Source organism: Alligator sinensis, unplaced genomic scaffold, assembly GCF_000455745.1.
Source record: "Alligator sinensis unplaced genomic scaffold, ASM45574v1 scaffold628_2, whole genome shotgun sequence".
NCBI lineage: Eukaryota > Metazoa > Chordata > Crocodylia > Alligatoridae > Alligator > Alligator sinensis.
Window position 1 is genome coordinate 4,364,727 of NW_005841833.1, and position 16,940 is coordinate 4,381,666.

General features: G+C 40.0%; 1 protein-coding gene and 1 long non-coding RNA gene across 2 annotated transcripts; one reads left to right on the forward strand and one right to left on the reverse strand.

Annotated features, from left to right (window-relative positions):
* Positions 1 to 1,453: 1,453 nt before the first annotated feature.
* On the reverse strand, positions 1,454 to 16,808 carry RAD9B (RAD9 checkpoint clamp component B). The gene is made up of 11 exons (XM_006015186.3): positions 16,756 to 16,808; positions 16,069 to 16,139; positions 14,227 to 14,376; positions 13,022 to 13,136; positions 12,159 to 12,258; positions 9,440 to 9,546; positions 7,793 to 7,899; positions 7,611 to 7,675; positions 6,012 to 6,131; positions 5,261 to 5,492; positions 1,454 to 3,425 (listed from the first exon to the last, which is right to left on the reverse strand). Exons 1-11 carry the CDS (start codon positions 16,787 to 16,789, stop codon positions 3,291 to 3,293), a joined length of 1,236 nt encoding a protein of 411 aa, XP_006015248.1. The 5' UTR covers positions 16,790 to 16,808; the 3' UTR covers positions 1,454 to 3,290.
* Positions 7,924 to 10,275, forward strand: LOC112549584. The gene is made up of 3 exons (XR_003093071.1): positions 7,924 to 8,520; positions 8,697 to 8,869; positions 10,132 to 10,275. It is a non-coding gene; the product is annotated as an uncharacterized LOC112549584 (long non-coding RNA).
* Positions 16,809 to 16,940: the final 132 nt, after the last annotated feature.

The window sequence follows — 16,940 nt, forward strand, 5'->3', positions numbered from 1 at the left end:
TGAACCTCCATGTCCCTATAGAGCTGAACTATTTCCCCCTCTTCCCCTCAAGTTTACAGCCCTGCCCAGCCCTCCCTGTCACTACCAGTTAGAAGGGGTGTATGTGGATCAGATAAATGAGTATGGCAAAGGTGCTTTCCCCTGAGCTCAGACACTGCACGTGCTGTGCTCTGCCTCTACTGATCCAGGGTCTGGAATCCTAGGTCGTAGAAATTCAGCCTTTCTGTCTGTGGTTAAACTGCGCCACCTGGCGGGTCTGATCCGAAAACCTGTTCTTTGCATTCATTCACTTCTTAGCTGAGCAGTAAATAGAAAGCCACTTGCCTGGTGTCACATCATGATCTTTAACAAAGAACAAATTTCGATTTTTAATTTACAAATCATAGATTTATCCCTCACTGGACACACCAAAGACCAGTAAAGCTTATAGATTTTTTTCCATCTGTTTATAAAGCAATACTGTATTATAAAGAATTTAATATTTTTATCACATGCTTGAGAATTTTGGGTTTTTTTCTGTTTGAAGATGTGCACTCGAAACATATCAGAACCTGATTTCTTCCTATGAACTTAAGCTGTCTGCGCACAACCAATATTTGGAAAATAAAAACAACAGGGCCCATGTACTCAAAGTGACATTACAACGATGCCTAAAGTCGCGACACTTCCTAGGAGTTAAATTGTGGTGATTAGTCTCGAAGGACACGCTGGAGGGATGCTCCTAGGTGTGTTCGTTTTGATTTGAAAATGTTGGATGGTGAATGAGCTGACTGCCAGCTGCGGGAGGGGACTTTGCTTTTATCAAGAATCGCTTGGTGGGGAAGAATGATCTAAAGAGAATGAAACATCTTTGTATAGTAGTAATTCATCATGCCAAGTCATGTAAGAGCGGCTGCAGGACTTTGCTATAACTGTGTGTGTAGGTGAGAAGGGCTAGGATATAATAGTACAGTTATATACCTGTGGAGGGCTTGAAAAGTCTGTGGTTTCTTGCCACTCTTTCATAGCTGTCTTTGGGAGAACTGCAACATCCAGGTTCCCTTGAGATTTGCTCTTTGCATTTTTAAAGAAGTGATGGCTATTGGGGACCATATTGAATGAAAAAACCATCTGGAGGGGGCAGGGGTGTAAAAATGTAGCAAAGAAACAGCAAGTATTTTGCTAATGGGTAATGTTTTTTTTTTCCTTAATGGAAAACCAGATTGTACATGTAGAAATTGACTGTGTGGAGTAGTTTCTGACAAAGATAGCTGAAATAATGAAGCAAATCTGAGTCTGTATCTAATGAGGATGCTTTTGCTAAATGAGACTATCATTACCTTTGCTTACTTAAGAGGCAATTATGTGAATTGGATGTCTGAAGAATAACTTATGCAGGAATAGTTCTGTAAATACATTTAAATGAACTGTAAAAAAATATTTAATAAATATAGTATTTATACTAAAACGCGTGAAATGACAATTGCAAGAAAAAAATCCACTTCAAAACTGGTCACTGGACTTTTGTCTAAGGCCCAGCTGGACAAAGCCTTAGCTGGGATGATGTAGTTGGGGCTGGTCCTGCTCTGAGTAGGGGGCTCAACTAGATGCGACCTCCTGAAGTCCTGTCCAACCTGAGTATTTTTTGGTTCTATGACTGAGTCCCAAGTTCTGTGTTTATATGTTGTTTGGCTTTCCCTAGCTCCGTTACCCTGAATTTACTTTAGTATAAGGAAAAACATAATAAGGAAATGAGTCCTCAGTAGCAGTCCAAGAGCCAAGAGAAGTGATGCACATCTGAGAATATAGTGTGCAATACAAAGCAATATTTAATAGGAAATTCAAAGAATGTCTTGCTGGGGTGATTGACACCACGACTTTGGAATTGCACTTCAGTAAGAAATTCTAGTCTCTCATCCCTTTTCTTGACACAGGTGTGGACTGCTCACTAACAAACCATTTGGCAGGCCAAAATCCAACCGTTAAAACAACAGTGTTCCATGTCTTGGGGTCTGTACATCCCAAAGTAATTTTCCTAAGTTCTACAGTACAACAAACTGCTGCACTCCAACCTCAAACCTAGATGTAAAGGACCCTGTCCATAACGTCCAAGGGACACTTGACCTGATCGTTGTAACGACATGCAAATCTGCCTGACAGACTGAAGCACTGATACTTCACAAAAATGTCCATCAAAGTGCTGTGCAACAACATTTTTCATGGAACTTCTCTGGCACTAATTGAAGATGCGTGCTGCTTAGGTACTGCCCATATGCCTGCCTAGTATCAATGTACAAATCCAACTAATCTATTATTCTGCTGTCTTGAAAAGACAGTTGTGTGCTCATTCTCCTGCAGTGATTTTTTTTCTTACTAAAAGGACGATAGGTCTGGTGAGGTGGCTGTTTTGAGTGAGGCTGCTGAAAGTAACTAGCTGTTACCACACTAAAACAGCCAGACTCCTGGTTTGTGTTGGGAGAATGGGGAGGCCACCATTTCAAAACAGAAGAACCATCTCCTACCTGACTGCATCACACTTGCTCCCATACAGTGTGTGTTAAATCTGTAGTTTGCAGGTCGTGATTCAATTAAATGGCAGTCCTCCAAAGTTAAAAGGCCGCTTTGTCTTACGTCTGGCCTTGCCAAGAGAGCTTCACATGAATAGTCAGAAGTGGTGGACAGTAGCTGGATGCTCTCGCGTACTAACCCCTGTCCATTCTAGAGCAGGTGGGTATTCTGTAGCTACGGTCCAAGATTCTTAACCTTCAAGCTTTGCCAGTGCTGAGCCCATGAAAAATGCTCTCCAACTACATCTTACACAATGCCTGACACACAACATTATTTACAAATGGTAAAAAACACTTGTGTTAAAAACAGGGAAGTTTGTCATACCTCTAAACTTCCATTAACATTAACAGTTGAAATAGATATTGACTTGCATGCGTTTAACCTGTAAATACAGTAGGAAATTCAAGAATCCTGAAAAGCCATTTAATAGGGTCCTGGCCAGTGCAGTTTCTTTGTGCTTTTTGCAAGCGGGGGCATATGCACAACTGAACCAGCTGGTACTGTTCTTGTGAGAGCTGGCAGTTTTAGCCTTCTGGAGAGTGAATTTTGGCTTAAACCTAGTGATGAATTCAACAACAACTGTTTCTATTCACAGTTTTAATTTGTCATTTAAATATAGTGGTGAAATTTCCATAAGGGAGGTGCACATTCTTTCTAAAAAGAGACAACTCTGCAACAACTTGTTCTAAAACCATTTCTAAAGACTACGTAAGCATCTAAGTAAAGGCTCTGTAGGAACTTCCTCATTGGATGACTGGAGAGAGCTGCCTGTTGTCAAAATCCTCTTCAGTGTCACTAGCTGTTGCCAAACTATGGAACGTGTGGCTGTTGACATCTGGATCGTTAAGTGACACTGCTCCAAAGAACAGGGAATGAAACTGGAAAATGCAACATTTAGAAATGTGAGGGTGTACATGTGAAATGTTCCAGGGATTTTACTTCTGCAGTCTTTCTAATAACACTTCAAATCTCTTTTGGCCTTACAGCAAGCTCTAAAACACATTTGACATCTATGGTTACATTCCAGAATATGATAACGTGCCAGTTGCAGACTAAAAGCAACCATTGTAATTCGGTATTTCAAACCAATTTTTAGAGGCTCTGTCAGCAGTTGAGAGCATACTTGAGTTTGTGCTCGGGTTTGCATTTAAAAGGGGAATGATGTGTTGTTAGCTCCTAATTACTAAAAGATTTATTAATGCTAGTTCAGGAAAACACCAGCTATGCTGATGTACAGCTGTGGTCTGCACAGTGTGCATGAGTCCTGCATATTCTCAGCCACTCACTCAACATAGGCTACACTGAATGGAAGAAGGCCTGGGCAGATAGTGCTACCTCAATCTTTCTGGAAATAAGTTAAATGGAGCAGGTGATTCTACTGCCAGAGGAGTAGGAAGAAAATTAATCCAATAGTGGGAGAAAATGTTAAACTACTCCCTCTCTTCCAGAAGAGGGAAGGAGTAGCTCATCCCGTTAGCAAGAAAGTCTCTCATTTCTAGTACACTACTCAGGTTCTTGAATTTACTATTCTTATCACATTACTCTGGCTGGTAGCGATGACTGTGAATATTCCTCTTACAAATCAGGCTCTGCTTAGAACAACTTACCTGCGTCATGAAAGGCTGCTTTTTCAGGGGATTTCATCGAACAGGGTTAGTCCCACTGATTTGAACAGGTTCCTAATGTAGCTGAGCTAAATTGTATGGTCAAATCTGTAAAGCAGCAGCCAACACAAAGCCCAGCACCTCACTAAATACCCACAGGTGTGGGCCCTTCTAGGTAGTCATCCAAGGAATTTTGCAACAGAATTGGAATTTTAAATAAGCTTCCCAACTTGGTTTTCTTGAAGTCATTAAGTGACTTGAGCATTCGCTATATGGGAGATGTTTCCTTTATTCTGGCAACTTTTAATGCTCATTCTGCCCTGAACTGCCCGATTCATCTCAGTCATGGAGCAAGGGAGTCTGTGATTCAGCAGAGCTTATAGCTTATTTTTCCACCCAAGGTATTATGAAAGTCAACATTTCTACTACAAAATTTGCCAGTTTGCTGAAGTTTATTGCTTGACCAGTTGTTCTCCCTCTGCTTTGCCAGGACCTGCCTCGGTTGTCTCTTGCTTAGCTTTCCTTAAAAGGGGGAGCTAATTGGATTACAGTGCTTGTTCTTTCTGTAGTTCCAGAGGGACAGGTATCAGCAAGGCGGAGAATCAGGAATGGAGTTCAGTTTGCAGGCAGGGATGGGAGTGGGGAGCTGGGCTACTTGTGGAACTGATTGTTACAACCTCCCCTCTTCCCAAATGCACACTGGGGGTGGACTAGAGGAAGACTATCCTAAAACAGGCCTCCTGGACAACACTGTTAAGTGCTTGGGGACTGCTTGAGGAGTGGCAGCAGTTGCTAAAAGTTCAAATAGTTCTGTCAATTAGTATTTTCAATTATAAGCCACAGGTAAGTGTGAGGGGAAGGAAGAGCACATGTTGTATGTACTGTATTAAAACAATGCAGTGGTTCTGCAAAGTACAAGGGGCCTTTTCTACAGTGAGCCCTGAAACTGCACTCCATTACAAATTTAATGCTAAAATGTGGGGACTGGGGTTGCACATACATGCAACTACTAGCCATTTAAGAATATCATTTCTCTTCCTGTCCGGGATAAACCAATTTTTTGTTGGGTTTTGGCTTACAGCATAGGTATGATTTGGCATTCTCCTTACCTTGTGATGATCAGAATCTGTTGGCACTACCGCTTCCACCATTGTGCTGTCACCTGCTGCTTCTCTCCTTGATGGAAGGTTTGGCAATTCTACTGATGACTCTGCATAGTTGCACATACTTCTGTTCCAACACAGCTTTTTTGAAAATATTCTTTCTGAATTACTATTTTTGTCTGCAGAGCTGTTTGGGACATTTTCAGTCTTATCTGCAAAAGCTTTTGTCAAGGTGGACCTGAGGGAATAACAGTTAATTTACAAACCAATTTCTGGATATTGTGCTAGAGAAATAAGAAAATATAGGTTAATTATGTGTTACCCATAACTGATAGGAAGTACAATATAGGTAAAGGTCTAAGAAGGAAATGGGATGCTCCAAGTGTTGGAGAGCTAGCTTTTATTTTACAAGTATGAGGCCATACAGAGAGACAGATACTTAGAATATAAGCAGTTAGTAGGAGAGATTGCTCTTTCCTCATAAATGGTGCTCTGTCTTGGGTCTCATACTGTACTATCAGCTTTTTCTCTTCTGGTGGAGCTGGTTAATCTGAATCTAATCCTCCCTTCTGACCCCTAAGCAATCTCACCTAATATTGGGACAAGAGAATCATGGTTATGAATGCTGTACAAAAATACAAATAGAGTTCTTCATTTCAACCTCAATTTCACTGTAATTGAAAACTTCAAGAGACAAGTAGATTTTTGCTCCTTAGATGAAAAGTCCCCAAAACTCACACCTCAAATTTTGCATTACCTTTTCTGCCTTTGTGAAAGGCACGGAGATTGCCGAGAGATCCCGTGTTCAATGTCTGCTAATGTAGCCAAAACAAAAGTGGCTTCCACCATCATGTCTTCAATGCTGAAAGCAATTGGTCTAAGAACAAAGTTGAAAATTAATCTGCGTGAATATACACATATTTAGGGGAGAGAAGCCATACCTCATATACTTTTAGCCATGTCTTGTGTGTGTGAATATGTGTCCACACAGAAATATCCACACTGGAATGGGTGCTTGATAAATGGAGGATTACTTGTTTATTCACTAGTTAGTGAATGCTATGAGACTGCTTCTTGTTACAGCTTTACATTGCTCCAGTGAGTAAAACCCATGGAATTTTGCTTAAAAACCTGTGCTTAAAATATTTACTACAATTGCTTACACATGTGTACAAGTGCTAAAACTTTTGACTTCTTTCTCTAGATTATTCCCAAGAGAAGTGTGTTGTGGCCTGAACTGCCAGTGTTGAGCACTTTAAACTTCCATGGGTTTTTTAGTGCTTGACAATCTTGAAAAACAGGTCAGTGATGGATTGAATTAAGTAAGCCCTACTCAAGTAAGAGCCTCCACTGTGGCACGCTGGAGGGAAGGGGTGGAATCGTGCTAGATCTAGACAGGTTACAGCGGTGGGCGGATGAGAATAGGATGGAATTCAACAAAGACAAGTGCAAGGTGCTGCATCTAAGAAGGAACCAGCAACACACCTATAGGCTGGGGAACACCCTCCTTGTCAACACGTCGTCAGAAAGGGATCTTGGAGTCATTGCTGACTCCAGGATGGACATAAGCCATCAAAGCGAGGAAGCAGTCAGTAAGGCTAACCGCACCTTGTCGTGCATCTACAGATGCATCACAAGCAGGTCCAAGGAGGTGATCCTTCCCCTCTATGCGGCACTGGTCAGGCCGCAGTTGGAGTACTGCGTCCAGTTCTGGGCGCTGCACTTCAAGAGGGATGTGGCTAGCATTGAGAGGGTCCAGAGGAGGGCCACTCACATAGCCAAAGGGCAGTGGGGCAGGCCCTACAAGAAGAGGCTAAAGGGCCTGAACCTATTCAGCCTCCACAAGAGAAGGCTGAGAGGGGATCTGGTGGCCATTTACAAACTCACTGTGGGGGCAGTGAGAATTAGGGGAGGCTCTGTTCCCCTGGGCACCGCCCGGGGTTACTAGGAATAGCAACCACAAATTGTTAGAGAGCAGGTTCAGGCTGGACATCAGGAGACATTACTTTACAGTTAGGGCTGCCAGGCTCTGGAATGGGCTCCCAAGTGAGGTAGTGCTGTCTCCTAGCTTGGGGGTCTTCAAGAGGAGGCTGGACAGATATTTGGCTGGGGTGATATGACTGTGTTACCCATTCCTGCCTAGGGCAGGGGGTTGGACCTGATGATCTGTTTAGGTCCCTTCTGACCCTAAGCACTATGAAATACTATTCAATGTTTGTATGACCACTTAACTAAAAACACAGCATTTTAATTCCCCTTCAAGACCTATTGGTTATTTTAAGGGGTTATTTTATATTTGATATAGCAACTAAATTAAACATACATTAATATTGTATTGGTTCATTCAAAAACTTACTTTCCAGACACATCAAAGTGAATCGAAACAGGAGCAGTAGTGGCCTCTGCAAACGCGAGTAGTCCCTAGAAATAGAAAGGCTTTAAGACAGCATTAATAAAAACACCAGTGATGGCAATGAGCTAAACTTGATCTGAGCCTTCAAGACGCTGAGAAGCGATCAACCAAAAATGTTATATTACCCTCAGTTCTTTAAGACAAAATGTTACTTCAGAGTCTACTCCAACTTGAAAGTAGTCAAATTCCTCTGGATGAAGCTGTATCTCAGTGTGCATTGCCTTTGAAAAATCTGTTCAAACATTAGCAGAAAAGCAAAGGTTAAAACACATGAGATAAAATCCTGGTCCACTGGAACTGATTTTTAAAGTATTTTCAGTCAAATATGAAGCTATAAGCCATTTAAAAATAAATGCTTTGAATATTCCAAGACTTTTTAAAGCAACCTGTATTTTTTTTTGATGTGTGGTGCAACTGCAGTCTGTTATGCACACTCCCAATGACTGTGTTGTTCACAGGGCATTCATTATAACTGTATTTTCAGCTGTTTATTTCAACAGGTATTAAAGTTAATGTAAAGGCCTCATGAGAAGTGAGGTTTTTTAAATAGTTGTCAACCCCTTTGATGAAGTATATCAGAGGCAGACAGTGGCAAAAAAAGGCTTTTAAAGCAGAAAACCATTAACGTTGTCTATTACTTGTGCAATATTCCTAAACATTTCCAAGCCCCATTGCCAGATCTGTCCCTGCCACACCTACCAAGCGTGCCAGATTGGGCCCACTGGTAGGATTCAGCCCACAGATGGACCTGGCACTGCCCATCCAGCCTGTGGGATGAAAAGGTTGGGCACTAGTGATGCAGAACATGGCCTAGGATGTTTGGTGAAGCAAATATTCAATGGAAAAAAAAACAGTAAGTTGTCTCCTTTATCCTCCCTTTTTTTTTTATCTTCCTTTTTCTTCTATATCTTGATATACCTTTCCTTAGTGTTTTCATTGTTTGTATTTTTCCTTAAATCTTTTGTAATTGCATGTTTCTAAAACTTCCTCTTTCTGAGAAATGTTATTTTCTCTTTTGGTCTGATTTAGTTTCCTTGTTCACTCTGCTACTTGATCCTCTCTGCTTCTATAGCCCCATCTCTCCATCCTCCTCCAAAAGCTTCTCTCTCTCTCTGTCAGTTTACTATCATCAATCAGCCTTGCCTATTACAGAAGGAATGCAAACGTTTGGGGTCCTACTCACTCTCCAACTCCAGTGACAGGTATTTTACAGATGGAGCGGGGCGAGTGGCAATGTATTTATGAACCCCATCTTCAAATTGCATGTTGATTGATTACCTTGTAGTCCCCTCATGGCAATGTCCAACAATGGTGTTAAGCTAGCTACCATATAACACTGCTGTCGTATACTAGCATTCAGAAGTATGCTCTCTACCCGCGATGGCTATTTATAATGATGGTATTTATATTAAACTATTTGTGTAGTTTTTCCAGTGCAAAATTATTTTCCACCTTCTCCTTTCCCAGTCTTTTTTTGTTTGCTACTAAGCTAAAATAATTATCATAGTTCAGGCCTAAAGCAAATAACTTGAATTTAGATGTACTGCTCTGCCTGGCATCTAATTTTGATGCAAAAAAGAGTCTGGCTGATTACAGGTTTTCCTCAAACTTTCTAAAAGTGGAATTTTTTTCCATTTTCCTTTCCTGACCTGTTCCCTGTCTTGAAAGCCTCTTCCAGCCACATAATAACATTTTCCATTGTGCTTTAAATGTACTTTATTACATGAATTTAAAATGACCTGTCAGCCTTTACATTATAAGTTAATTCTTACCTCTCTCCTCCTCAGTATAACTCTTAAAGCACACTTTCATTGGAGTAATAGCTAAAGTTACTTCCTCTTGACAGGTTGGAAAATGAATCATGATATCAGCCAGCAGCCTAAGAAATTTTGTATAAAATCTTAATGTAATTTTAAAGACTATAAGTTACTATCTAGTATTTATTCTTCATATTAGTTATGAAAATTAGGTCACTTTGTCACAACATTTTAAACTTCTTTCAAAAGGAACATAAAGTTGTTGTTTGCCACACTTAAAATGTTATCAACTGTATTTTCATTGTAAGTGTTAATAAATATGATGATTTTAATCTAACCAGTAGTATAATTAACATTACATCCATAAATTAGGATAATTAACATTACTATTTATGAAAATGTACTTTGGTATTTTTGTTTAAAGTTAATTTGGCAGAAGACATGGCTGCTTTATTAATGTTTTTTTTTTAGATTTTCCAACATTATTTCTGCAACTCAATTTTTGGTAGAACACAAAATAATATTCAATTTTGGTTTGTTCAAAGTTTACAATTAATGGGAATGCAGGAATTTTACTTTTAACTGGTATCTCTACACTTTAATTGTTACTTTGTTTGTCATATATATTTCTTTTGCAGTCAGTATGTGAATATCACATGTAATGGAATCTTTCCTCCAAGAAACCCTTCATTTTTTCTCACTTCCAGTGACTCCTTGTTGTAGCTGTAGAAACCTTCCTTCTAGAAATGGAAAACTGGGAGACAGCCATCTCCAGAATGCTTCAGCATGGCTTCCTGAGTAGATTATGTTCTAGACTTCAATGGGGTTACTCGCACCATATCACACATGCTTCTGGGGGTAATAACTGTCTCTTCACAGTTTTTTTGTGCATCTCTACAGCATTTATCACAATGGAGTTCTGATCCTTGATTGGTATCCCAAGGTATTATATAATACTGTAATATAAATAATAATAATAATAGGTGGGCAAAAATCCAAACCTATAAATGATCCCTGTCTCCATTTGTTTTACCCTGGCATGCTTTGCTGCAAGGTGTACATTGAAAATGGACAGAAGATTATTACAGATTAGTTATTAAGACCTTTGAAAACATTCCCGACTACACAGTCGGTTATGTCAATACTGCCTCTTTAATAGTACCTTTTAGGAACATTTTAATTGCTGTTTTTTATTTTTTATTGTTTACATAGTCAAATATGATGCCTTCTCCATCTTGGCAAAAATATATCCATTTTACACTATTGGCTGGTTTAATTTTTAAAAAGAACTCAGGGGAACAATTAATGGATTTGTTTTATCACTTCTCAGGTGTATTAAACTGATATACAATATATTATATATTTTAATTGTCTGCACATGGTTGTACACAGACTCACTCTATGCTCAGCAGTCTAAACATTTGGATCTCATGCCGGGGGGACCCTGTCACACCCTACTATGCACTTACAATTATTTTCAGATTATACCTCAGTTATGTTTTGTGGTTTGATAGGACTGTGCTCCTCTAGTAGCTGAACAGTGAGATTAAGAATTTCAAAGCAATCTAGAGAATGTAGATCCATCTAACTATCCAGGTGTACCCCTACTCAGAACGAGCTAATGCTGTGTAAGCATTCTGTATCACCACAGTTCCAATATTTCATGCATTTACTGTGTATATTGTAAATAATATATGTTCATTACAGTTATGCCATCTGTTAGCAACATGTGTAATTGGGTCTTTAATATAACCATCTGCACAATGCAGCCAGCTACACTCCCTCATCCAGTCTCAGACTCTTTTAATTAGCTTCATTCTCAAACATAAATTATAGTCTGGCCAAAACTCCCATCCTCTCTAACCCTAGGCTGATGGGATACCATAGCCTGATGTGTCCATGCTTATCTGTCAAAGCACAAGATGCTCTGCCTCCCCTTTCTTTCCCCTGCTCTGGAAAGCTCTCATGTTTGTGACCCACCCCAATTAGCACACCCTAACCTCTCACCTGAAGCCAGCCTTAATCAAAAAGGACTAGATGCTCCCTGGTATTACACAGCTCAGCCACAAAGGGAGAGCCCGGATTTAAGTAGTGGTTATGGTGAGTAAAGTGACTGTGCACAAATGGCCGTCTTACTCAGTAGAACTTTTGAGTGAAAACAGTCAGAATTTACTTTCTAATAAAAGTACATTTTTACCAGCATTTATTTTTGTTACTACAGAACAATATTACATAAGAATAAGGCAATTCAGAGCTCTCTCATCAACAGAAGTGTTAACCGAATTCAAGTACAGAATCTTTATAATATAGATAAGTACAGAGCCAAAAATAACCCTGTTTAAATGTTCAGGTTTTGAATGGGGATTGTAGCAATGACTGTGTAAAAAGAAAAATCACAACAGCCTTTTATTTGTTTAGATGAGCTAAATTAATTTGGAAGATGTGGAGAAACTATAAGTAGTAACACAATAACAACCTTTTATATAGAACCACTTAATAGAGTAGAAATGGCATTCTAGACCTCACCCAGAGACAAAGTGGGCCAGGACCAAAGGCCCCAAACTGAACTAGAATTCAGTGTAGCTCATCAAACTTTAGCTGTTACTATGTTTAATTCAAGATCCCTGAATATTTTTGTTCCTGGTTCCTTTAATCAGAACCTGATTCCCATTAATGGCTAAGTGCATTTCATTCTGTATGGTTATTACTATAAAGAATATATTGAGTTTACTACCTTGACTGGACTTTCAGTATGTTAGGACACATATGCTTTGCAAAAACAGCTTGTAAGGGGTCACATTCTTGAAAAGTCAGGTTATGGGTTTTTATAACACCTAAATACAAACAAATGTACAAAAATTTACATGTTTGCATGTTATCTTAAGCTTAACATTTATTAATTAATTTTAATTTCAGTTAACAAAAAAATAATCAGTTAAAGAACCCATCCTCTTCTTCCATTAATATCTTCCTAACAGCAGAGGAAATTTAATTAATTTAAATTCTGTTCACTAGGAATATCTTTCATTGTAAAAGCTGGAGGTTCAACTTCCAAAAGTTGGATCTCTCAAGATTTCTCTGCAACTTAGGTGATTTGCAAGAAGCAAGCAGCAGGCTAGCTTGATTCTGCAGAAAGCAACTGACGGTTGGAGTTTGCCAGAAAGGCATAATTAAACCCTTAATGTTTGGCTGGTACAAAGATCATTAAACAAAGAAACAAACAAACAAAAGCGCCTCAAAAGGTGTATAAACGTTTACATAATTACCAAGATCTATGCCTTTAGACATACACTGTGAGGATACCAATAGAAATTAAGAATTTATCATCTGATGGACTGCATCTCAAAGAGATCTGTTTGTAACAGATAAAAATTGAATACACTAAAATCTTACTACATTTAATTAAAAAAATAATTATTTTTTATTTGATTTCAAAGTCAAATACTAAATTGTACGAAATAATTGTTTAATAGAAAATGTTAGACCCAGAACTGAAGTCACTCAATTATATATAATAAATATTTGTCATCTTTGTTTATTTAATTAACAAGCGTAAGGTACTTAATGCTATACAACGTCATTTTATATTTAACCTACCATGCTTGCAGAAGAGCTGAAAAGTTACATGACAATCATTGACATTTGTATAAATGTTGCACTTCTCTACATTCCTCTCTAGTGTGTTTAGACATCTGAATATGGGAAGGACAGACTATAAGAAAAAGTGCATTAATAAAGCAATGTTCCCATAAAGCAATCCACAGAATTCAGCTTGTCACTTACAAAGAAGAATATAAACAATAACATAAAGTAAAAGCAACCAAATAGTATTAATCAAAATCAGTAAACACACAATTACATTAGCAATGGCATAGGAGGTGGATGGATCTGCGAGTTCTGTATATAACAATGTATGTACATTTATTCAATGAAAGCATTTAGAGTACGTCGGTGTCAACCCTTTTAGACTGAGGGCCAAACGTACTTCAGAAGGTCAAAACCCCAAATCAGTATCTTGGGGCTGATTCTGTAGCCTTTTCTCTTGTTTGTGTCACTCAAGGAGCGTAAAGTGAGCAACAATTAATTACCCAAAATATTAAGAGTTTCCTTCCCCAGTAGGTGTGGGGCCAATATAGCCAACTCCTACAATCCTGGGTACAGGGAGCTGTATCAGGTGAGGATAGGGAGAATGGTTGGGATGTGTTGCACTCTTGATTGCTCCAGCTCCTACAAGTCTAGAGCCTGCTCTAACCTGGGCTGGGTTAGAGAATCGGGAGCCTTATCTAATTCGTTCCTAGTTTATCTGTTCTTTTGGGCTACCTTACATGGCTGCGTGGTAAAATCCTTTGCCGAGTATTCCTAATCTTTAACAGATGCTAGCAAGCTCCTACCCTGCTCTCCTTATTGTTTTCACAGGCCAAAGGCCAAGTGGACACTAAAGAAACCAGTGATTTTCTCCTTCCTCCACTATAGTGCAACAGGAAATGACCAAGATAGATTACTGAGCAACTACTTGGAGTGCTCCTGGCTTGCAGCAAACCTGCTTTTGGGGCTACTGCCTGCCTCTCCAGCACGATGAAGCTGATTTAAAAACATGATACACCCAGGGAAGCACATATATAATAAGTGAATGCTAATTTTCTTCTTAACATAGTTATCTTTGAGGACCAAAGTTTAGAGCTTCAAAGGACTTCTGCAAGGAAGGAATTCCACCCAAATGCAGTAATGTGTCATCCTATTGATTTGAAACTTTAACTGATCTTCTCCTTAAAAAGTATATTTACTAATCCACTAACATTTACCTTCATTACTAATTTACAAGGAAAGTGTAATTGTCTCTCTCCCTGATGCACCTCAGACACAGTCACGCAGCAGTAATGTTGAAAAAACATAGATGAAAAGAAGACACATGCATATGCTGACCTAGAAGAATTCACCGATCTTAGAGCAAGCTGAAAATATAAATTAAGATGTAATATTTTATTCATACAAAACTGCAACAGACCAAGCTGCAAATAAAGCCCCAAATATAAAAGGGCTATTTAAAACTTTACTCTTTGCTTATAACTGCAAAACACTTTATACAATAGTAAATATAGATGGATGCAGTCACGTACAGAAACATTAAATTTCAAACTAATCAGTTTTTGCAATGTTATTACTAGTGAGACGTGGCTGATGTTATCTAGATACTATGGACCCGATCTAGCAAAGCTCTGAATTATGTGACTAGTCCAATTAATGTCTCGAGGATTGCTTACATGCTTAAAGGGCAGGTCTACACATGCGCTTTGATGCGCATGAGTCCATTTTAATGCACATTAAAGTGTCACAAAAAACATGCACTTTCACTAATGTGCATTAAAATAGGCGAATGGGCCTTTTTCTAGCATCTCACAATGGAGGTACTAAAGTTAACGTGCATTAGCAAAAGCGCATTTAATAAGCATGTAGAAGCAGCCAAAATTTGTAAGGGCTTTTTGGGCTGGTGGCTGCAGAAGCAAAACCAGATAGTTCAAGCCCTTTTAGCCAACATGCAGCAAAATGGTCATGCATGGGGTTCTTTAACACTTGATGTTAAAGTTAGTCTACTGTGCAGTATAAAAAACACAGTCTCTTAATTGGTGATCAGAAGCCTTGCTCCATACCATCACAAACTACGACCTCCGATTCAGGAGGTGACCTTCTTTCCTTTGGGTTAGAACTGAGTCGATGCCAGCATATTTTTTTTAAGAGGCAATTTCAGATGAGATATCAAACTGATGCCCTAACCAGATGTAATGGTTAAAAATCTATGGCTGTACGGTAATGCCGATACCTTGAACCATCTCCAGTTTAAATCAAAATTAAAAGAAAGTAGGAAGAAGAGAGTAAGAATGTTGTGCCCCAGCTCAAGTCTGGGATCGTGCCCGGTATGCAAAAGCCAATAAAGATACCAGGGGTGAAAGTATAAAGATTTATTGCTAGCAATACAAGGTGCAAGCGGAATAATTTCACGTAACAAGCACACAGATTCTTAATTATGAGCATCTTTTATACAGGAGTATTGGACCTTCATAAGCATTCTTGTTTGCTAATTGGTTATAAGGGAGTGACGCAAGGAGTTCTTTACTGAGCATGTCTCTATACCTGTGTTTTAGCTATGTATCTCATTTCCATACATGTATGTTTCATTAGCATACTTTCTCCCCACCTCGGGGTGTGAATCTTAATATTTAAATCAGCTCTTTGCCCTACTCCACTAATTCTGGTTTTGTTTTCAAGTCTCCTTTATCTAAGACTGTCTTCTCCTTATCATTGCAATTGAGCATTAGTTACAGAACAGAGACTTTTGCTTGGGCTTTGTGTAGTGGTTTCTAGGTCAAACCTAACAAGAACAGGGGTGAGACTTTTTTTTTTTTTTTTTTTATCGGAACTGGTATCAGAAAAGTCTCACCCCTGTTCTTATGATCATCCTCCATTTTTTGGCATCTTAACTACTTAAGATGCCAAAAAATGGAGGACGATCATTTCAAAAGTTGGAGGGGCAAGGAACAGAGCATGCCGCACGCTGCAGATTTTGGAAAAACTCCAACAAACTGTCAATTAATACAAAAACATCCGTTCCCTGCTCAAGGCTACTCAATTAAAATCAACGGACTTACCCCTTTTTCAATCGGGTCAAGCCAAAATTCATCACTAATACGGGCTATGGCATGTATAGCTCTTCCAAACACTGTTAGAGAAGACAGAAAAAAAGGGCGCAATTTACACCCGCTATTGGTTAAACGATAGGAGAGCGATACGACACGGCCTCCAGACTACCTAACGAGATGGAAAAGTTTGTCTTTTCCTTGCACCCATTTTAAAGAAACCTCCCGATGCGATCCAGAGCACCGAGGTGCAGTTTAGTTTCACGTGAAGCGCATTGCTCAGACAAGCGAGACACACAAGCGTTTTGAAAATTTGTGACCGATCGATAGGTATTGAGGATGCCTCGATGGATAGGTATCGGCACGCAGGCCTCAGACGTCAAGGCAGGGGCCTGACGGGGAGCGGGGACCCTGCTGCTGCCTGAGTTGGATGGCAGCCTGCAACCTGCCAGTTTGGTGTAAGCCATTGGCCCCCATTTTACAGCAGAGCTGAGGCAGCCCAGGCCCCTCAGCACCCATGACTAAAGCAGAGCCATGGCCCACGCAGGCAGAGGGGTGTTTTCAGAGCACGAGGCGCAGATCTCCACATCACATAGTGGGCACGAAGGACCACAGACTAGCCCCAGATTTCAGGATCTGGCTTCTCTCTAGAAGGCCAAGCCCCCATTGTGGCTGCCTGCCTGGCCGCTCAGGGTCTACCTCGCAGGTGAGGGCCCCCCACAGCGCACTTCATGGCGCCTCAGAAAAGGGCGGGAAACCCGCGGGGGCGGGGCCTGCGCAGCTCCTCAGGGCGCCCGGATGTTGCGCACGCAGGGTAAACGCGCGGCGACGGGGTTTGACTCGGCGCGGCCGCCGTCGGCAGCACTTCCGGCAGCACTTCCGGG